General features: G+C 46.3%; 1 protein-coding gene across 3 annotated transcripts in view; it reads left to right on the top strand.

The window, feature by feature from the left end:
* The window catches only part of MYLK (myosin light chain kinase), a 200,017-nt gene that overhangs the window by 22,484 nt on the left and 155,333 nt on the right, over positions 1-22,200 (top strand). For 2 of the 3 annotated variants that reach the window (XM_026494993.4, XM_044382615.3), the window contains exons 1-2: positions 1,348-1,591; positions 6,840-7,007. In XM_026494993.4, coding sequence (XP_026350778.2) covers positions 1,562-1,591; positions 6,840-7,007 — 198 coding nt within the window. In that variant the 5' untranslated portion in view covers positions 1,348-1,561. Of the gene's footprint in view, positions 1-1,347; positions 1,592-6,839; positions 7,008-22,200 lie in introns of those variants that run through there. The other variant, XM_026494976.4, reaches the window with a different exon arrangement.

Raw genomic sequence — 22,200 nt, forward strand, 5'->3', positions numbered from 1 at the left:
ATTCCTCAAAGCCACACTCCACTACTCCTATAAAACCACTTTTCCCCTTTCTAGTTGTGCATTTTCAGGAAGACAGACATGAGAGCAGATGGTAATGGGGAAAACAGGGGATGGATTAAAGCAACAGTTCTCGAAGTATGCCCCCAGCAGATCCTTGGGATCCCTGAGACTCTTTCAGGAGCCCAGAGGTCCAAATCATCTTTGTAATAAAATGGCATTTGCCTTTTTCACTCTTTTTCTCTCTCAAGTGGAGTTTTCCAGCAGCTGCAAATACACTGTGATAACACGGTAGACTGAATGTGGAAGCAGGCACGAAAATCTAGCTGTCTTCTATTAGCCAGACATTAAAGAAATTTGCAAAAATGAACAACTCTTCTTACTAAACTTCTTTTTGTTTTGGAAAATATATTTTTTCTTTTAAAACTGTTATTTATGTTAACATATGGACTTATTGATGTTTTTGAATGAATTATTAGTTTTAATTTTGAACACAGTAAATATTGTTAGCAGTAACTCACAAACAAAAGCTCTTTGGAATCCTCACTAATTTCTAGGAGCATAAAGGGGGCTCTGCGACCAAAAATTTGAGAACTGCTGAGCTAGAGGGTAAAGGGTCCCTTAGCTGTTAGAAGAGTACCAGTTAGTCAAGGCTCAGACAGGGCCCAGTAGAAAAGCTTTAAGCTTTTCTACCGTGTCATTCCTGATTGAGACATCTGCAGTTTGTCCCATGGCGTGAGTTGCATAGCGTGAGATTCCTTTGGAACTATGGAAATCCTTCTCTCCCCTGGAGGAGGACTGGGCTGAGTATTACCTTGTTACCATGTTTTAGAGGTATGCACCGAGGGCCGGTCCTGAAGCTCCCCAGGGGTCAGAAGGAGCCCTGCTGGGTCCTGTGTGTGACATGAACAGTTGGAGCCTGGTTCAAATCTCAGCCCAGATTCCTTAAGACAATTGCAGCGCGGGAGTTCCCCAACCATCTGTTCTCTGGGCTTCCCTCCCACTCCAGGGATCATAAGCAGGGCTTCTTTAGCTTAAGGAGGAAAGAGCTGGGTCTCAGGAGGCACATATCCCATGAGCCCTGTGTGGTAATTGCATGCCAGATGTGCCAAGGGGTGAGTGACGCTCTAGGCCAGATGTGGCGCTGGGGGTGTGCCCAGCCCCTCCAGGGATTCAGCTCTCTGCTTGACAGCGTCCTCCCTTCGCTCCCCACTGAGATTGGAATTGGCAGCTCTGAACAAGTAAGAACCTGTGAGCTTCCACTCCTGGTCTCCCCGGGCCGCCATTGAGAGTCTCTGCAGCTGGCAGCCAGGGGTTTCAAAGGTCACCCCAGCTGGGCGGATTCGAACAACAGATCTCCCTGACAAGTGAAGTTGGCTGCCTAGCAGAAGGCAAGTTGCAACATCTGCGAGCAGCGTCAGGCAAACGGCCCTTCACTTTTCAGTCTAGCCCTGGGCTCCACAGCGTGCCTGGCTCTCCCTCACTGCCTTCCTCCTCAGACGGGCGTTGGACAGGATTCTCTGCAGCCCAGTGGTAAAGCGGGGCTGCCCTCGCGCCCCGACTCATGGGAGAGCTGCCCGGGGAAGAGACCACGGTAAGGCACGTCGGTGCTCGGTGCGTGGCTCTGCCTCACAGTGCGTGCCTGTGGGTCACGGCAAGTCCACCTGGCACAGCCTCCAGTCGAGGAGCCGCTAGGGTGTGAGGAGCGATTAGGGGATTGGTCAGGATCTGAGTGCCCCGCAGGGAGAAGATTAAGGTGGGGAGAGCGGAGCTGTCATTGCCCGGGGCCCTTGCACCTGGGTGGTTTGCTGCCTCCCGCCGGGTGCGGGTAGGGGTGGGGGGGTGTTCACGGCTGGCTGCCAGGCTTCCAGTGCAGAGCCTGCTGGGAGCTGGGCCCTAGAGAGAAGGTGTGGTATTTCCAGGATGCCTTGCTGCCGGGTCAGGTGCTTAAAGACCACGATTGTTTTAAATGTATGCACTTTGGGTAGGGAGGAGGACGGCTCGTTTCTCTAAACTTGTTCCGCCATATAACTTCATCCCTAATTTTTAACATTTCTTCTGAGTCTTTTTGCTTCAGAGTTCACTCTCTTTTGGCCATAGTTGAAAATGTTCTTTTCTAGGTTCAAGAAACAATTTAAAGTGCTTTTGATCAGATGAAAGTCAAGTTAACTAGTGCTTCTTTAGATGATTAACAAATTACGTTACTTGTGGAAACCCTATTTGGAGGTGAGCTTTGGCCTGAGCGTTGTAGGGGGGGGGGCTGCCTCCAGCTCTCTTTGACCCCCTCCTCCATTTTTCTCCTCTTAATTCTCTGTCCTTTGATCTGCATTTAACTGGTATTGAACGAACCCCCGAGCTGGGTGTGTTTCCAGCCACTAAGCACTGCTCTGCCAGTAGAGAAATCATGGCAAAAGTTACCCAGCCCCTCTGGTCTTCTCGACGAGTGTGGTCATCAGGCTGGACGAGAGATTAGAAGGGAATAAGGATGGTTTGGTTTGATTTATTGTTATTATTATTATTTTAAAGATTTTATTTTTAAGTAATCTCTGCGCCCAACGGGGGGGTTTGAACTCACAACCCTGAGATCAAGAGTTGCACGCTCTACTCACTGAGCCAGCCAGGTGCCCCTGATTTATTATTGTTTTTTGATAGAACATTCCAATTATGTCAGTAACCGTTACTTGTCAATGTGGATGGGTTCGGTTTATGCTGCTGATGGCAGTGGGCGGGGCGATGGGCTGAGTGAAGCTGTTTGGTGTGTCTGGCCAGCCTGGGACTGGGCTCTGGTCCTGCCCACCGATAGTTAAGAAACTACCCCCCCACACACACAACCACCTTGTGGGGGACTGGATGTCTCCTGACTATACTGACTTGCCTGTTGCTTTTCTATCCATGAAGCCAAACCTCCCCTAGGGATAGATGACTTCTGTCCTCTGTGTTCTTGAAGCTAAGCACTTTCCCTTTGATGATGGCATCCAGGACCTTCAGGAGCTTTTAGACAGACCTCAGAAGATCTTGGATCAGGATGATATGCAGAGAGGGTCCTGAGCCTGATGTCACCACTCCGAGTTTTCAGCTTCCCAAAAGTCTTGTGTGGTTCAAAGCCAGGCCTAAGAGCAGAAGGGGAGAACATTCCCTGTCCCCCACCCTCTGTGCCACTCCCAAGCCTCTGCCTGTTTTATCTCCCTTGACTGGAGACAGTAGGAAATGCCTCGTCGGGGTCATGGGGTGCTCTAGGAGGCCTACAGGGTGGGACTGAGGTCAGACTTGGTTTTGGTTTCTACTTCTTAGCTCTGTGACCTTGGACAAGTGTTATTTCTGAGCTTCGGTGTTGGCATTTGTGAGAGGAGCGTAGTCAGAGCCGCCTGGCAGGACTGGGGCGACTGCCCTGAGCCCTGCTGGAACAGACACGACCGTGCCAAGGGAGGCTGCTGTGGGCCTCAGGGCTGCCTCCCCTGCCTCCTTACGGACCTCTGCCATCTGCTTCCTGTGCCTGGTCACAGTAATCCCGCTCAGATGCCCTTGCCCTGAAGGTGACTGGGCCGGACTGGGCTCCTTGCTATCCCTGGTGAAGAGCGCCTGTGTCCTGCAGGGTGGGGAGACCAGCTTCTCTTTGGGAACTGGATGATGACAGTGTTGATCGGCTACTACTGATTGAACCCCTCTCGTGCTGTGTGTTTTGTCTGTGCTCTCACTCACATCCTCCCCACAGCTTCTGAGGCTGATGTTATCCCACCCGTTTTACAGAAGGGGGAAACGGAGGCCAAGAGACTTGAAGTAGTTTGCAGCTCATGGCTGCATTTGTGGCAGGGTCTGAGCCTCATGCTCCCTGCCCCCACCCCGAGCCGTCCCCTGTGCTGGCAGCAGAGTGTGTCTGTCACCTCACCACAGTGGCACCGGAAGAGGACAGAGGGAGCAGGGTTCCCTCTGGGTGTGGTCCTAGGGGGTTCTGCAGGATTTGAGAACCCCATTCCTTCCCTACCACCATGTTACCACACTTGCCACACACACGTAATTGTTCACTGCTGTATCTCAAACACCTAACTTGGCACATGGTCGATGGTCAAGAAATCAGTTTTAATTGAGTGAATGAATATATCCTGATTTTTGCCATTAAAATATCACAATGACTTTTATTTTTTATTTTTATTTTTTTAAAGATTTTATTTATTTATTTGACACAGAGAGACAGCCAGCGAGAGAGGGAACACAAGCAGGGGGAGCAGGAGAGGGAGAAGCAGGCTCCCAGGAGATGAGCCTGATGTGGGGCTCGATCCCAGAACGCTGGGATCACGCCCTGAGCCAAAGGCAGCCGCTTAACGACTGAGCCACCCAGGCGCCCCTATCTCGATGACTTTAAAATGGTTGTGCAAACACACACAAACTACAGTGACAGAAATATGGCAAGATGTTAATTGTTGGAGTTAGGCGATGGGTTTTTAAAGTATTCATTTTATCGTTCTTTCTACTTTTCTGTATGTTTGAAATTTTCCATATTAAAATTTAAGTTGAGTTTAAGATTTCTATATCATTCAATTCCTATCATCATTTTCCTTGTGAACATACACTCATATACCTGCCTGATACCCCACTGTGTTCCCCCAGTTCTCACTATTAGACACTTAACTGGGTCTTCCTTTCTCTTTCTACTTCAGGATTATTTTTCTATTTCTTCTGCTATAAATAATGTGATGAGCATCCTTAGATATAAATTTTGTGCTGCATCTCTGATGCTTTCCCAATAATACATTGCTAAATGTAGGATTTCTGGGAGGAGAGATGGACTTTTCTTTTCCAGAGTCTCTTTGCCAAATTGCTTTCTGGAGAGATGGTGCCAATTTTTATGCCCCTCCCCCGAGGTGAGTGTGCCACCTTACCACAGTCTTACCCGCACCAGGCAGTGTCCCTTCGTTTAGTGGCCATGTGTCTGTCTTCAGTGAGCGGCTCAAGTCATAGCCTCTGCCCACCTGTCTGGGAGGCTGTTTCCTTCTTCGTTGCAAAGTAGTCCAGTCCCTTGTTTTTGCTGCAAACACTTTATCCCATCCATCTTTCAGTGTTGTTGATGGTATGTTTTGACCTGCAGAAAACCTTAATTTCATGTGCATATGCTAGCGGCTCCCTCGCTGGCTACCCCAACCTCAGAGCCCCTTGCCACCAGCCAACTCCAACTGCTTACAGAGGGCAAGAGGGCCACGGGTTAGGAATGGGAGCTCTGGCACCAGACGCCTGGGTTCAAGTGCCAGTCTGGCCCCTACTAAATGCCATGACCTTGGGGACATTTCTTTATCTTGCTGTGCCTCAGTTTCTAATCCATAAAATGGGGATGATGAGATTAATTGTCTTCTAGTGTTTATATGAGGAGCAAATGAGCTGTTATTTGAAAGTGCTTAGAATAGTTCCTGGTGGATGGTAAGTGCTACAGAAGTGTTGCTTATATTGTTATCTACTGCCGTGAACCTGTGAGTCTTATCATTTGGAAAAGATTTTGTTTGCACAGCTAATACCTTATAGCAAAGAGAAAGCTGGTTTTTTCAGGCAGGGTATGTGCCCTGTTATAAACGAACCTACGTCTTTGTTACTTTAACGTGAGCATAGCCCTACTTTATTTTTATGAGATGTTATAAATTTAAACAAACTAATTACATGCCCCTGACATCACTGTTCCATGCAAGTAGGACGTGGTCCCCAATCTCGAGCTGGTGCAGCCTGGTGAGGCTCCACCTGGACTTGGCACTTGGAGCAGGGGGACTTAGGATGTGCTCCAGGTGGTGGCTGTGGGTGTCCACGGGCTGCCTGGGGTCTGACCACCCGGCTTCTCTCAGCTGCTGCCTGTTTTCCCAGCTTTGTGCTCCAGTCTTTCTGGGGATTTGAGGACCTCCTCCTTCCCCATCTTTCCCACAAATCCCTACCCTGTTTATGAGAGCCAGAGTCTCTTCTGCTGCTTACCACCAAGAGCTCAGATTCGTACCTGTTTCTAATTCCACTTCTGGAATCAATCCTAAGGAAGTCCCTGTGTCCCAGCTAACCTGCCAGCCCCCATAGATATCCTGTCTAGTCCCAGCTGGGGACTGTGCCAGGAACAAGGGGCTTGAGGTATTCTTGCCATTGATGACATCATTTTGCTTTGTCTCTTTGGGCTAGTGACTTACCCTCTCTAGGCCTCAGTTGCAAATGGAGGAATTAGCCTGAATAATCTTAGAATGCTCCCTTCTCTGACATTCTGTGACCTGCAAGGCTTTCCACCATCTAGTCCCCAGAAGTGGGATGTCCTCCCTAGACGTGCTCCCTTCCTCCGTTCATCTCACCCTCACCTCTCCCTACCTTAGCCAGGATCCTTGCTGTGTTAACCCCAAACTCTTTCCTTTCTGAGAAGATGCATTCTGTTTTTCTTTAGCCCGTGAGCTCTCATAGTTACACAAAAGCAGCTTCTACTTCCTACCATGACTGCCTGACTTGCTTATTGATACTGAAGAGCCAATGACTATTAAATACTGGTTTTAGAGTCAGCTGTAAAGATGCTGAGATCAGCTGGTCCCTCTGTTCTTGCCCCAGCTGCCCCTTTCCTAAAAGTTCTCCATAGGGTTTGGGGGAGGCAGGTCTCTGGCCCTGGTGCTGGTGTCTGGGGTGGGATGAGCCTCACCCTGGCAGCCTTGCCTGTGGAGGACACAGAACCTCTCATTCCCAGAGAGGAGCTCCGGGCCGACCCTGACCTAACGGGGCACCCACTCCCCCCAGAACCCACAACCCGGGGGCCCCACCCGCACACTGGGAATGCTGGCCATGCACAGGGACGAGGGGCTGCACTTTGTCTCATCTGACCTGGTCTTCCTTCCTGTTTGCAGACCATGGGGGATGTGAAGCTGGCCGCCTCAACACAGGTTTCTAAAACCCCCGTCAGTGTGGATCACTCGAGAGTCGGTTCCGTGCCCCTGACCGAGGCCCCTGCTTTCATTGTGCCCCCTCGGAACCTCTGCATCAGAGAAGGAGCCACCGCCAAGTTTGAAGGGAGGGTAAGAAGTGTGGCTGGAGGGTTGGCTGGAGAGGAGATGGGGCAGGGTTGTCACTGCTTCCACAGCCCTTTCCCCAGCAGGCTGGATCTCGTGGAAGCCTGGTTTTCTTCGGACCCACACATAAAGTGAATATCTGTCAGTTTACCTGACTTGTTTGGTTTATGGTTGACTTTGGTCTGTGCTGGAGAACTCAGGGGTGGGGATGGGCGTGGAGACGTTTTGCTGTTAAGTAGGCCATGTTCTGGGTACGTGCTGTCTAATTATAGAAGAGGACACGGGCTGGTGGCAGGAACCATGCAGCTTGGGTTGAAATATGTGCCCTCAAATCTGGACAGTTGAGAACAGACCATCATTTTTCTTTCACCTTCTCCCTCAGAGGAGCATTTTGTTCACCAGCTCTCTCGTGTATCCACTTGGTGCATCCAGAGCAGTGGGAAGGGAGATGGGACCCCTTATCGGTTTGCTTACCTTTTGCTAATGAATACTGGTCTCTTGCTCTTACTGAGCCTCTATTTCTTCTTGCAAATTGAGCATGATAATCCCTTATCCACGTTGTGCTAGAAAGGAGAAGACGACGGGGACACCGAAGAACAGCTATAAGAATAGTGAGGTTACGCCAAGCAGAGAGACTTGTAGCGAGCTGCTGGCTCAGGCCGCTGGGAAGTCACATCACCAGCTTGACATGGAGACGCATGTGGAACTCAGGGACATTGGCACGTATTATTGGGTTAAACGTGGGGAATCCACTCCAGGAAACACTTTAGGGGCTAGAAGCCTTTGATCCGAGCGAAAGAGAGCTGAGCTGATGAGAAATTCACAGGTGGCATTATGAATCTACAGTTTAAGAGCAGGCCCCTGCACGCTTGTAGAAGGAAGGGGTCAAGCGCATCCCTCATCCCGGATGATGCTGGGCCTTGCCTTTGTTTAAGCACCCGGTTTGGCCTAGTGCAGGATGGCCCTCGCCGTCTGGAGAGCACATGGGCTTCACTGCAATGCGTGCTCCCCGCGGTCCTGTGGTTAAGGCTGTTTGCCGGTGGACCTGACGTAACAATCCTTGCCACACCTTCCCCTGGAAGAAGATCGTGGGAAGTGTTGGCGACACTGCTGAGGGGTCTGTTTCTTCTTTCTGGGCCCTGCCAGAATGAGGGCTCCTTTCTGTTGCCCTGTGGTCTCCACATCCCCGCAGCTGGCAGGAGAGAAGCCTCGGAGAATCCCTGGGGATTTAGCAATGGCTTAGGCCGTGAAAAGGAGCGACCTACTGATACATGCTGCAGAGAGATGCACACCGAGAAGACTCTGCTAGGGAAGAGAGGCCAGGCACAGAAAGCCACAGACCAAACGCCTCCGCGGCAACGAGATGTCTAGAGTAGGCAAAGCTATCATAGATTCGTGGTTGTTGGGGGTCAGGGAGGAGGAGTGGGGACTGACTGCTAATGGGTAGAGGGTTCCTGATGGGGATGATGGAGATGTTCTGGAATGAGATAGCGATGGTGGCTGGACCACTCTGTGAAGGTGTTACAAGACACCAGCTTTATACTTAAAAGATAAAATATAAAAAAATGGCTTAGTGAAACTGACCTCATCTCCAGAACCTGCCCTCCTGCCCTACTGCCTCGGAAAGATGAACTCCTCCTCAATTTCTGGTAGACATGGGGAGAAAGAGAGGACTTAGTTTCCTCTGTAGCATGGTGCTGCTTCTGCTTCCTTTGCTGCCTTTGGAGGTCACGAAGGGACCACGCCCTTGAGTTATTTTCTTTGGAAACTTGTAGAATGAGTGCCGGCCTAGGCATCAGCACACTGGGTTCCTTATAGCTTGGCCATCCTCCGTTGGCTTCACACCTTCTGTGGACCTGGGTTTCCTTATCTGAGAAGAAACAGCTTGCGGTTCCTGTATTTCTGGCCTTCAGGAATGTGAAAAGAAAATGAATTGAGGAAGAGAATGGTAAAACCACTTCCTGAGGTTAAAAAGTATAGTAATATGGTCGTTTTTCAATGAGGTAAAAGTCACATAACATAAATTAAACCATCATAAAGTAAACAATTCAGTGGATTGAAAGCATTCACAATATGGACTGCAGGAATCTTAAAGTACACCATTCTCCGAGAATTTTATTTTGCTTATATTGGTGAAAGTTGACTTTCTATATTGCATGTGGATTATATGTCAAAACGGACGCATTCCTTAAAAGTCCGCCCGCACAGCTACTTTACCCCTTCCGACCTGCCTGGGATTAATGCAGAACAAGACCTTGGCCGCATGCTGGGGGAAGACAGTTCCAGAGAGATCTTAGATGGAGTGTCTGGCTCCATCTGAGAGCTTGCAAGTGGAAACGCAGAGGGAGAGGCTGTCCCGAAAGTGCTCTTAAACTAGCATGCTGCAGGTGTGCGTGATCCCCATACCAAAGGGCACAGAGGGATGTTTTGCAATAGGAAAGAGCCACCTCAGAAGTTTCCCGATTGAGGATGCTGGTTGCAGGGAGTGTTCCTGCCCTGATGCCCTCAGAGAAGGGAGAAGTAAGGTGGTGTTAACCTGGAGGGATGCGGCCTTTGCGCAGGAGTTGCTACTTATAAAAGACGGAGCTCCAAACAGGGTTACCCACTGCGTGTAGCCAGTGGTTCTCTGCATGCGGTACATGTTACCCTTCACTGCTGCGGCCACTTGACCCTGCCTGCAGCAGACCCCTCCCTCCAGGGGCTGGGCTATATCCTTTCCAGATGCTCATTCTGCACCAAACCAGTCCTGGTGTCTGTCGCAGCGACCTCGGGAGCTCAGCTCTTCATTAACTGGGCTCTTGCAGAATCTTATGAATGAGTGACGTCTTAAAATTAAGCCTTCAAGCTGCTGCTTAGGCCCAGGCTGGTGGCCATTGCGCAGGCATGAACCCTTCCCTTTGTGGCAGCCCCCAGGAACTCCATCTGCTCCCCTCTTTAAAGTTGCCACCACCAGCTCAAGTCCTAAAGCCTGGTGTGGAGGGTACGGGGATGTCCCAGCTTCTGACCAGGGCACCAGGACCCTCCCGTCACTGCAAAGAAACACAGTGGATACCAGGATGTGAGAAAGTTATAAAGGTTTGCTTCCTGCTGCCTTATGAAGCTAGTAATTAGAAGTTGGTTCGGGGCACCTGGGTGGCACAGCGGTTAAGCGTCTGCCTTCGGCTCAGGGCGTGATCCCGGGGTTCTGGGATCGAGCCCCACATCGGGCTCCTCTGCTATGAGCCTGCTTCTTCCTCTCCCACTCCCCCTGCTTGTGTTCCCTCTCTCGCTGGCTGTCTCTATCTCTGTCAAACAAATAAATAAAATCTTAAAAAAAAAAAGTTGGTTCAAATTTGTACTTTTTGTTTTTATTTCTAAAAAAGATAAAATTATTGCTGCCCTGCCCTCATTTCCTTATTATACCTGTATTTATAGGCTAAGGATCTAATGAGCCCTTTCCTCCAATAAGGTCCCTCTTTCTATCCAAAAGACTTGGGTGTCATTAAGGTGGGACCACATAACCCTTGTGGCTCATGTCTTGTTCTGAGAAGCTCCGAACAGTGAGATGTTCAGCTCTGTACGTCTCAGTACATCACATCCATTAGGGCTTTTCCACTTTATGGCAGACCCTTTGGACAGCCAACACATAACCCATTACCAGTTCCCTTTGCCCTTGACCTTTTCTACTCTAGAAGCCATTGTAGAGGCTTCCCTTCCAGCTAGAGGTGGCTCAATGACACATTCTGGCTGAAGCTGACTATGGAACTTCCGGGAAGCTCTTGCTTTTCTGATTTAAAAAAAAAAAATCACTGGTGTTGTCATGTTCCACCCCTCCTCTGCTTCCTGCCTTGAATGCTGGTATGATGTCTGGTGCTCAGCAGCCATATTAAAACCATGAAGCAACAAACCAGAACATTGAGGATTGGTTGGAGTGGGCATGGGTTGAGGGTATAGCAGTAGAGGGGGCATAATGACCAGCAACCAAAAGACAAAAAATCCTAGGCCTTAAACACTTTTTTAGATAGGATCTTTGGCTGTGATTATTCATACAGGAAATTTTACAAAAACATGTTCCTAACTGATAAACACCCAATGAGATGCTTGTGGAGATATTGTCTCTTTAATTGATGGGAATAAATAGGAAAGAAGACATAGCACAGAGAAGGATGAAAAAAAGTCTTTCAGATCAGACAGAGAAAGGTAAATACTGTATGATCTCTCTTATATGTGGAATCTAAAAAAAAGAAAAGAAAAAAGAAAAAAAAAACCCAAACTCACAGAGAATCAGATTGGTGATTGCCGGAGTTGGGGGTGGAAGGTGGGCAAAATGGATAAAGGCAGAAAGGTACAAACTTCCAGTTATACAATAAGTAAGTCACGGAGATGTCATGTACAGCATGGGGACTATAGTTAACAATACTGTGTTGTATATTTAAAAGTTGCTAAGGGATTAGATCTTAAAAGTTCTTATCACAAGAAAAAAAATTATAACTATGTGTTGTGATGGATGTTAGATTTAATGTGGTGATCATCTCACAGTATATACATATATCAAATAATTTTTTAAAGAATTTATTTATTTGAGAGAGAGCATGAGCGGGGAGAGGGAGAAGCAGACTCCCTGCGGAGCAGGGAGCCTGATGGCTGCGGGACTCGATCTGAGGATCTGAGGACCCTGAGATCATGACCTGAGCTGAGGACATTGCTTAACCGACTGGACCACCCAGGCGTCTTGAATCATTTGTTACATACCTGAACCTAACATCATGTCATAATTTTATATTGCAATAAAAAAAAGAAAAAGAGAAAAAAACCTTTTTCAGACCCTTACCAAATCGACCAATAGTGATGAGAGTACCTTACTCTGAGTTGAAGGTGGCCCTGCAATTAAAGCATTCTAGAAGAATTCATTCTTCCCTGGCTCTGGCCATCTGGCCTGAACTGACAGGGTCTAGGATCTGGGAGAGGAAGTCAACCATATGGAGTCAGGAGGTGAGTTAATACCATTTAACTGTTAATGACATTTTCTATAATGTCATTATAGAAAACCACTCTTCATCAGGGTCTGTTGATTAAGCCAAAGCTGCCTACCTTTTACAATTTTTCTTGGCTCTGTCAACTGGAGATTATAATTTCAAGAACTCATAAAACTTTGGATCTTTATCTCATCAGTACTACCTCTAATCCAGGCAACCTGAGCCCCCATCCTAGAAACCTCTGCTCCTTCATCTGGCTGTACCCTCACCTCACAGCAGGGGATCTGTCTGCCTAAAGGTTGTGCGCACCGGAGCCACGCCATTCCCCATGTTCTGAGCACCTGGGATCCCAGAGTTGTCTACCAAATGGCTCTGAACCCATCCAAAGCCTATGTGGGCCTCTTCCCATGGGAAGGCCTGCTAGGCCTGAGTGGGGTGGTCGGGGGGCAGCTGTTTGCTTGAGGGAACAAGACAGCAGATGTAACTCAGATGTGGGCTCTGTTGTCTGCCCACGTGCCCAGGAGGACCCCCACAGTGCAGGATACCGCAAGGGTGAGAAGAGAGTAGTACGCCGGACTGTGCCACCACGGTTGAGCATTGCTGGGCCCAGGTGCTGGGGCCTTCTTGCGTAGATAGCTGGGGCCACACCAGTGCCAGGGGCTGACGGAAACTCTTCCGCTGTTCTGTGGCGCATAAGGGTGGCTAAAGCCCGATAGGCTGCCTCCCCCGACACAGAGTCAAGTGTGAAAGGAGCAAGATGGTGAGGAAAGATATTGAAATGACTGGAGATTTCTTCCCCTCTGCCCTGGAATTCATTCTTATCAGAAAAAGCAAACATGGTGATAAGCCCTGGCCGTGCTGTGAGTCAAATGAGCTGATACTTTAGTGTCTCTTGAGAAGTTCAGCCCAAATGAGGCTTCCCTCCAGACCATGGGGCTCGGTGCTTACTGATGTGGGCTTCACAACGAAGGGCCAGCCCCACCTCCTCAAGGCATGTTTCTGTTGAAGTCGTGGAGCATGGAGGAAGGGAACGGAGAAGACCCATGAAAGCATGAGGAATTCCTCCCTTTTCACTTTAGCCAGCGGTAGTATCCATCCCACACTGACTTCTTCCTAGTTCACTTCTAACTTGGAAGTACTCAACCACTTGGAGAAATTTGAGGGAAGTATCTCCTTCCTTCTGTGCTTTCTGTCCTCAGGAGTCTTGATGTAGTTCTGGAGAAAAACGCGTGTATGTAAAACAGTAGGATATGACAGTGTATAATTAGAGGCTTGAAATAGTTCAACAAATTGCTTGTACTATAGGAATTTAGAGGAGATTAAGACAGGATTTGCGGTGGCTTGGAAACCTGTTTCCTGCTTCCTGACTTCTGTCCTTGCAGCTTGTCCTTCCTGCAGTGTGGGTCTGACTGGGCCACCCCTGCTTAATGTCCCCGAGCCTTGCACGGAGTTCTTCAGCACTGCCTACAAGGCCTTTATGATCAGCTCCTAGCCCTCCAGCCCTGTCCCGCTCTCCTGCTTCCCTCCTCCTAAACGTGGCCAGCCCTAGCCCCGCTCACCCAGCCCACAGTCCACAAAACAGGGACTTTGTTCTGGTTTCACTTTTGAGGAGAAAGGGTAAATAAGAAAAGTATTTTATCTTTCCTATCGATCTGGGGTTAGGAATGGGGCAGAGTGTGAGAGGAAGTAGCATTTGTTGGTGCCCGATGGGGTCAGGCATGTGATCTTAGTGATTTCATCCTCATGGTAAGGTAGCCGTCTCCCCATATTTTTGTAGAGGAAGAACTGGGGGCTCAGAGTGATTACAGAACTTGTTAAGGTTATGTCCATAGTGATGGAGGCAGTACTTTTGGGTCCAAATCTTGTATTTCTCACACTATATGATGCCATCCCTGTCACATGTCTCATCTGATTTCTGGAACTCAGTGACTATTTCTTATTCATCATCGTGCCCCAGGAGTAGCATGATGGCGGCCACCTGATGGGTGCTCAGTACATGTTGGGTGCCCCCAAGAACCAAGTTGGTAGGATCTAAGACTCCAGACGTCTTGCTAGTCAAGTTCATAAGGACTTGGTCTTATGCTTCTGATAGGGTCTTATCTCCCCTTATCCCATCCAGTCTCTTTCCAGCCCTTCCAGAGCCCTCACTGCTTACCCACACCCCTGCATCCCTGCTCCCTTGCCTTCCTCAGGCTGGACCTTTATCAAGAATGCCCTTTCTCCTGTTCTCCATCTCATCCAACATAGGGGTCCAAATTCAATTTTGCCTCCTTCAGGCTGCTTATCCTTGAGGATGCTTTCTTTTTGAAGCATTTTATTAGAGTACAGAAGAGCCATGGTCATAGGATGTGGAATATTCCCAATAATCACATAAGATCACTTGTGAGTAATAACCACAGGAAAGAGTTGTCTTCTTTGGCCTTTTAAAAATGTATTATTTGTTAATTATCTAAAATAATTTTGTTATGGAGAAAAAATGATTTAAATGTTAAACTATTTGTAAAAAAAAAAAAAAAATGTAAACAAGTTCTTGCCTTGACCCATACTTCTGCTCTCCAGAAGTAACCATTGTCAACAATTGGGGTATCCTTCCAGAATTGTTCTATGCACATAGAAGCATTGTATCTGCATTTGCTTATGTATATATGTATACACACAAATGGGCCCATGTACATATTCTGATCTGCAACTTGGTCTTTTTGCTTCTCATGTTTTGGCATTTATTTTTCACGTTGGCACAAAGATCTACCTCGTAGATCTAAACATGAACTTTCTAACCCTCCATTGCTCCCTTCTCTGGATTCCTATAATACTTACATGTATGACTCATTTTTACTTTGATCAGTTTACAGTTTTATCAGTTATTGTTGGTTGTCTTTTGTTTCCTCAGTGAGAATGAGTTGCCCCAGGTCTAGAGCTGAATTATCTAGTAGGACAGCCGGTAGCCACATGTGGCTATTTCGACTTAGGTTAAGATTAATTAAAATTAAATAAAATTTAAGATTCAGTTCCTTGGCCACACCAGTCCCATTTGAAGTGCTCAGTATCCACATGGAGCTTAAAACTACCGGGTTGGGCCACACAGATTATTGAACACTGCAGAAAGTGCTTTTGGACAGGGCTGATTGAGATCACTCTTCCATTTACCTCAGTTCCCATAAACCAGAGACCCACAGCCAGAAGATACATTAAAATTAGCTATTCCATTTACAATAGAAATAAGACATTAAATTCTTTTTTTAATATAAAAATAATTTTAATTAAAGTGAAGTTTTATAAATTTACTTAATCCCATCTTACAAATAAACACTATGTAATCTTTCAGAAATTTTTTTTGCATGATCTACAAAGACATATATTCAATATTCAGTGTCCCTTTTTTTTTTCTAGCAGACTGATTTTCTTTTGCTTTTTTAAATTTAAATTCAATTAATTACATATAGTATATTACTAGTTTCAGAGATAGAGGTCAGTGATTCATCAGTCTTACATAACACCCAGTGCTCATTACATCATGTGCCCTCCTTAATGTCCATCACCCAGTTACCCCATCTCCCCACCCCTTCCCCTCCAGCAACCCTCAGTTTGTTTCTCATGATTAAGAGTCTCTTATGGTTTCTCTCTCTCTGGTTTCATCTTATTATATTTTTTCTTCTCTTCCCTTATGATCCTCTGTTTTGTTTCTTAAATTCCACATATGAGTGAGATCATATAATTGTCTTTCTCTGGCTGATTTATTTCTCTTAGCGTAATACCTTCTAGGTCCATCCACATCATTACAAATGGCAAGATTTCATTTTTTGATGGCTGAGTAGTATTCCATTGTGTGTATACACACACACACACACACACACAAACACACATCTTCTTTATCTGTTCATCAAGACATTAAATTCTTGAGCATTTACTTAGGGCATAAGATTCATTCAAAGAAAAATGTTATCTTCTTGATGAAAGAATCTTTATCTTCCATTTTCACTGAAGAATGGTAATCTTGGGATCTAGGCCAACTTGAATGTGCTCCCAAAGTTTCCCTAGCTGTCCATTCCAGGTGGCTCAGAAATTCCCATGGCAAGGAGGCCTGGTGGTGGTGAGCTGCTGGGTGTTACAGAGTTCTGTAGTGCTCACCGGAAAAGCGGCCGAATGGGAGATGACAGGACGGTGTTGCAGAAACCACTACAATTGTGAGCAGGTGGCCGCCGCTGGCTCAGAATGTCACACTGAACAGACTTGCTGACTTCTCCTCCCTCCAAATATGCCACTGATACGCACATGTAGGGTTACCGAGAGAATTGATTTGGTGCTGTACTGAGAACAGGGAGGGGATGTGAACGGGTGAATGGTTTTCTCAGGATTGCGTGGACGGCTGTGCCAACCCTGCCTGCCATCGCATCTGAGGGGTGAGGCTTCGGCAGAAGTGAGAGCCTCATATGTGAGGTGAAAGCATGTGGGGACGAGGAGTGGGCTGTAGGACAGAGGTTAGGGTGGCTAAAGGATGTTTACTTACTATCCATATGGAGAAAACGAAAGCTCCTGGTATGGGTATTGTTATATCAGAAGAACGCCTTTTCACTTTGCCAGCAGCTGAAATGGTTGGCTGTGCTGCCAGATTGCTCCATGCCCAGACCCTCCAAGTGAAGCCTGCCAGCAGATGTGTCCCGCTCAGGTACACTCAGCTCGCAGTTGGGTCCTCTCTTTCGGGGAGACAGGACTGCACCCAAGGGATGGAAAACCCACACCAGCTACCCACATTGGGAAGTGAGTTCTTCAGTTATAGATTGTGAACAGTTAATTCATGGCCACCAGACATTTGAAGAAAATATCTGTACAATATAATACTGCTGTCAAGAAAATTGTCCTGTTTTAAAAATCAACCCCCAGACAAAGCTCAAAAACGTTAATTATAGGCACAGAACAGAAAGCTAACTCTGAAAGCTCTGGAAAGCCCCAAGTAAAGGAATGGTGAGTGGTAAGGTAGAGGCGGGAAAGGAGAGGAGGAGAAGACTCTAAGGACAGTAATGTCCTCATCTTACTTACAGAGTGCGAGGCGAGGAGCTACCATCTAAAACAGATGCATCAAATAACAAGTTTGAGTACAGGACTTAAACCATAATGACAGAGGTCAAAAATGGTCAGCCAATCGGCCATGTTTGGCACACAGATCTTTTGTGTTTGACCAGCGGTATTCTCAAAAAATTTGAGCTAAGTTTCACAAGTGGAAGGCCTACACACACACATGTGCGCATCATTTCTGAATGGCTTTGCGCACAAAGTAAGACTTGGCGGTGCTTCCATGTGGCAGCACGTGGGCAGTGGGAGCCACTGCCTGCGTCTAAGGGTGTCTCTGCCAGCTTGCTACGGTCCTCCCCTTTCCTTGTCCTCTCCAACACACGGACAAGAGTCTGTTGCCAGTTGTGACTTGGCCTTTTCCCTAGCTATGTTCGTATTAATAGTGGGAGAGCAAAAGGTGGGCAGGGAGGTCCTCGTGACACTTCTTGTCCCCACCCATTTCCTGTACCTGTGTGTCCTCCCAGACTCCATGGCATTTGAATTAGTGATCTGGCCATCAATGTCCAATGGAAGATACAACAATCAGCTTAGGACTGGCGAGGGGGAGGCGGTGTAAGTCAGCGAAATTCCTCATCCTTCATAGTGGAAATCTGCTAAATGCTATCTAAATCAAGAAATAGACACACTGTTCTATCTAGAATTACAGATAAGAATGATAAGAATAGAAAGATGACTTCAGCAGTTATATCTGGAGAGTGATACTGTTGCAGGGAGGGGAAAGAGCAAGGGGAAAGAAACTTTTTGCCCTCAACTTTCACCTTTTACTTTATACACATTCTTATTGCTTGAATTTTTAAACAATAGATGGAAATTACTTCTGCAATCTGTAAAAAGCACAATGAAACTGGCTTGGTATATCTTTTTTTTATTTTATTTTATTTATTTATTTGTCAGAGAGGGAGAGAAAGAGAGTGAGCGTGAGCAAAAGCAGGGGGGAGGGGCAGAGGAAGAGGGAGAAGCAGACTTCCTGCTGAGCAAGGAGCCCCATGCGGTACTCTTTCCCAGGACTCGGGGATCACAACCTGAGCTGAGGGCAGACACTTAACCAGCTGAGCCACCCAGGTGTCCCTGGCTTGATATATCTATCTGACTTGTGTCTAGATTCCATTTGATAGGTGGTCAAAGATGAATACATAGTTTACATCGAAAGGAAACATAGGCAAAGTCTGGGTTTGGAAAAGTATATGGCACTGCATCAAAATACATTGCACAGTCGTGCAAGCAATTCAACAAATGGAAGTTAAAGTGTGTACCTGAAAACCAGCAACGTAAAAGACACCAAGAGCTCACTGTGGGCCTATGAGGAAACAAGTGAAGGTTTCCTTTGCTGGGAGCACTGTTTGGCTCAGCCTTTCTGGGGCTCAGACTGGCAGAATGTTACAGGGACAACCAAACCATTGATATGTTTTGCCAAGAATTCTGCTTTTGACACCATATTTTAACCTGTAACGGAGAAGGAAAAATTAGTTGGTACAAAGATGTTCAGAACACTATTTAAACAAAAAAAGAACTAGTTTGTGCTCAGAAGGAGACGATTAAATTAACATGTCAATATGGCAGATATTGCATAATCATTTACTTGTCATTTGGGGAGCTGCATCCGTCAGTGGGAATGTGTGTGGAAGATGCAGAGTGGAAAGAGAAGTAGAGCAAAGACGCCCTGCACAGTCCAATCCCGCTGCATAAGAGCGTCTGCACGGTCACTACCTGGAACTGGAAGAGTACTGGAACCACGTAAATAGACATTTTTTTGTTCTCAGTTCTTTGTATTTTTTATTTTAAAAATTCACTTATTTTTAAAGATTTATTTATTTATTTGAGAGAGAGTGCATGTGAGCGTGAGCAAGCGTGAGCAGGAGGGGCAGAGGGAGAAGGACAGAGACTCTGAAGCAGACTCTATGCAGAGCGTGGAGCCCGACAGGGGGCTTGATCTCACCACCCTGAGATCACAACCTGAGCTGAAACCAAGAGTCGGACGCTCAGTGGACTGTGCTACCCAGTCACCCCTAAGCGTCTGTATTTTTTAAACTTTAGTGACAGTTCACCTGTGAGGAGCGAAAGAAAAGGCTGTTGCTATCTGGATGTCTCTGTCTCCTAACTAAGGGGGCTTATAGGCACCTATGATTTTAACATGTTTCCGATTATCTTGACTGTCTGCCTTGAAATGGAAACAAAGGTCTGTGGCAAAATGAGCAATGAGAGATGGAGAGACCAAATTAGCCTCTTCTTACTCTGTATGCGCATGGGGCGCAAGGGGGGAGGTATGAAGTGCCAGGTTTGCCATTCATCAGGGCGGGGTCATGGGAGACATCAGTATGGCCTGGCAGAGACACAGTTTCTGCAGGACCTGAGATGTTCACATTCTTTATAATATGCAACTTCTTTCTAACTTTAATCATCAAGATACTGCTTTCGTAAAAATTGGCTAACATGAGTTGAATTTTCTCTGTGCCCCAGACACTGGGACTACACAGGAAAATAAAATGTGATCCCTGCCACCAGTAATCTTGCAACTAATGGATTATCAATTTTGGTTACAGAAAATTAGACTTTTTCTCCTCTCTGAAGCCTCTTCCAACTCACTGTGTTCTTTTCCATTGCCACGTTCTAGAAGGGTTATATTCTGCACTCTACAATTTAGAATTTAATTAGATGATTAACATAACATGTTTGGAAAGAACACTGGACTTGGGTTCTCATTTCTCTGAAGTTGCCTTAAAACTTTCAACAAACCACTCAACCTCCCTGAGTCTCAGATTCCTTTGTATCAGATCACAAGTTAGATGTCCAGTAAGGCCTTTTACAATCTGAAATTCTATGATTTATATACTGTTGTGTGTGTTCCCTACTTCGTATGTCAGTTTTTTAAAAACACACCTAAGTCCCAGCTCCTGGTAGGTGCCTGGGAAAGAAAGATTATTTGTTCAGCCTATGGATTTTCTCGATTTTAATCTCTTACATCATTAATGTTCTGCTCTTATTTACGGTAGACTTCCAGTGTTTGAATTTGATTCATTTAACTAATGTTTATGGAACACTTTACTATGAGCCAGGCGCTGTATTAGTTTAGAACAGGAAGTGTTCAAAGAGGCTGGACTCCCAACTGTGAGGACTGTAGTATTTTGGATCTACAAATCATGTTGGGAGTTGGACCAAATAATCTTGACAGTCGTTTCCATCTTTGACATTTTGTTATTTTATTCAGTTCCAACATCTTGGTGTTAGAGTTTTCTTTGTATTTTGTTCTGATCATGTCTTATTTTTTTAAAGATTTATTTATTTTTTTGAGAGAGCAGGAGTGGGAGGGGTAGGGGGAGAAAGAGCGTCCTAAGCAGACTCCTTGCTGAGCACAGAACCCAATGTGGAGCTCAGTCTCATGTCTCTGAGATCGTGACCTGAGCCAAAACCGAGAGTCTGACTGTTAACCTACTGAGCCATCCAGGCACCCCATGATCATGTCTTATTTTTTAAATTGAGATAGAATGACATATAACATTATATTAGTTGCAGGTACACAACATAATGATTCAGTATTTGTATATATTGCAAAATGATCACTGCAGTAAGATTAGTTAATATCCATCACTATACATAGTTACAAGATTATATTTATTGTGATGAGAACTTTTAAGATCTCTCTTAACAAGTTTTGAATATACAATATGGTGGTATTATTATTATTATTATTATTATTATTATTATTATTATTATAAATAGGCTCCACGCCCAGCATGAAGCCCAATGTGGAGCTTGAGCTCATGACCCTGAGATCAAGACCTGAGCTTTGATCAAGACTTGGATGCTTAACCAGCTGAGCCACCCAGGGGCCCCTACAATATGGTATTATTAACTATGGTCACCCTGCTGTACATTACATCCCATGACTTATTTATTTAATAATTGGAAGTTTGCATGTTTTGAAGGCCTTCACCCATTTCACTCACCTCCTGCCCCCTGCCTCTGGCAACCACCAGTCTGTTCTCTGTACGTATGAGCTCGTTTTTAGATTCTGCGTATAAGTGAGATCATATGGTATTTGTCTTTCTCTGTCTGACTTACTTCAGTTGGCATAATGCCCTCATGGTCCATCCGTGTTTTCACAAATGACTGGATTTCCTTCTTTTTTATAGCTGAATAATATTTTCTTATATATGTATACCACATTTTCCTTATCCATTCATCCATCAGTGAAACTTACTTTTCATAATATGCTGTACATTTGTATAGCATTTATAGTGTACAAAGCCCTTCTGGGTTTGCTAGAGGGTAGACAGTGCTAGTTACTTCAGCTCCAGTTTCTAAGCAGCTGGGAAAAGGTAGGCAGAATTAAATGGAATGAAATGTATGAATGGAGGCCCAGTGAATCCCGGAGCAGTGTTCTCAGGGAGACCTAAATTGAAGAATTGGCCAAGTTTCTGATCACCTCCCCTGAGTTAAATCAGCCCATGCACTGGTGGGTGGTAAAACTGAAGAACAGCTTCTGTCCACAGAGCGGGGGTAACCCCCAGGTGCTCCCCACTCAGCCCCTTCCAGGCTTCATCTACTGTGAAGTTCTTTTCTGAGCACTTATCAGCCCAGAAGCCTTCCATGGTTTTGAGTCTGGACGCCTTCCCTGGCGTTCATTGTTCTCCACGGTGCGGGGCCAATCCAGTGTTCTTCTTGAATGTCCTAGGACCTGGGCCCCACCATCCCTGAGCAGGTCCTGGGTGTTGCCTCTCTGACTTGTCATCTTTCTGCTAAAGTCTGGACCCCAAATCTATAAGACTGCTATCCAGACTCTGCTCCACTTAATTTTTTAAAGATTTTATTTTTTTGTTTGAGAAAGAATGAGAGAGAGAGAGAAAGAGAGAGTACAGTGTGAGAGGGAGAAGGACACTACCCGCTGAGCAGAGAGTTCAGCTCAGGGCCTGATCCCAGGACCCTGAGATCATGACTTGAGCCGAAGTCAGATGCTTAATGGACTGAGCCACCCAGGCGCCCTGACTCTACTCCACTTCTTCCAGGGAGCCCATCCTGCTTCTCCTTGCCACTTATGGTCTCCTCCCTTCTGAGTCACCTGAGGCTTTCTTGCACTGTGTATCTTTGGCTTTACCTGATGGTTATTTATGTGCTTGTCACTAGAATGACAGAGCCCCTTGAGGGCGATTTCTTACTCATTATTGCATTCTCCACAG

The sequence above is a fragment of the Ursus arctos genome, unplaced genomic scaffold (assembly GCF_023065955.2).
Source record: "Ursus arctos isolate Adak ecotype North America unplaced genomic scaffold, UrsArc2.0 scaffold_4, whole genome shotgun sequence".
NCBI classification, from domain to species: Eukaryota; Metazoa; Chordata; class Mammalia; order Carnivora; family Ursidae; genus Ursus; species Ursus arctos.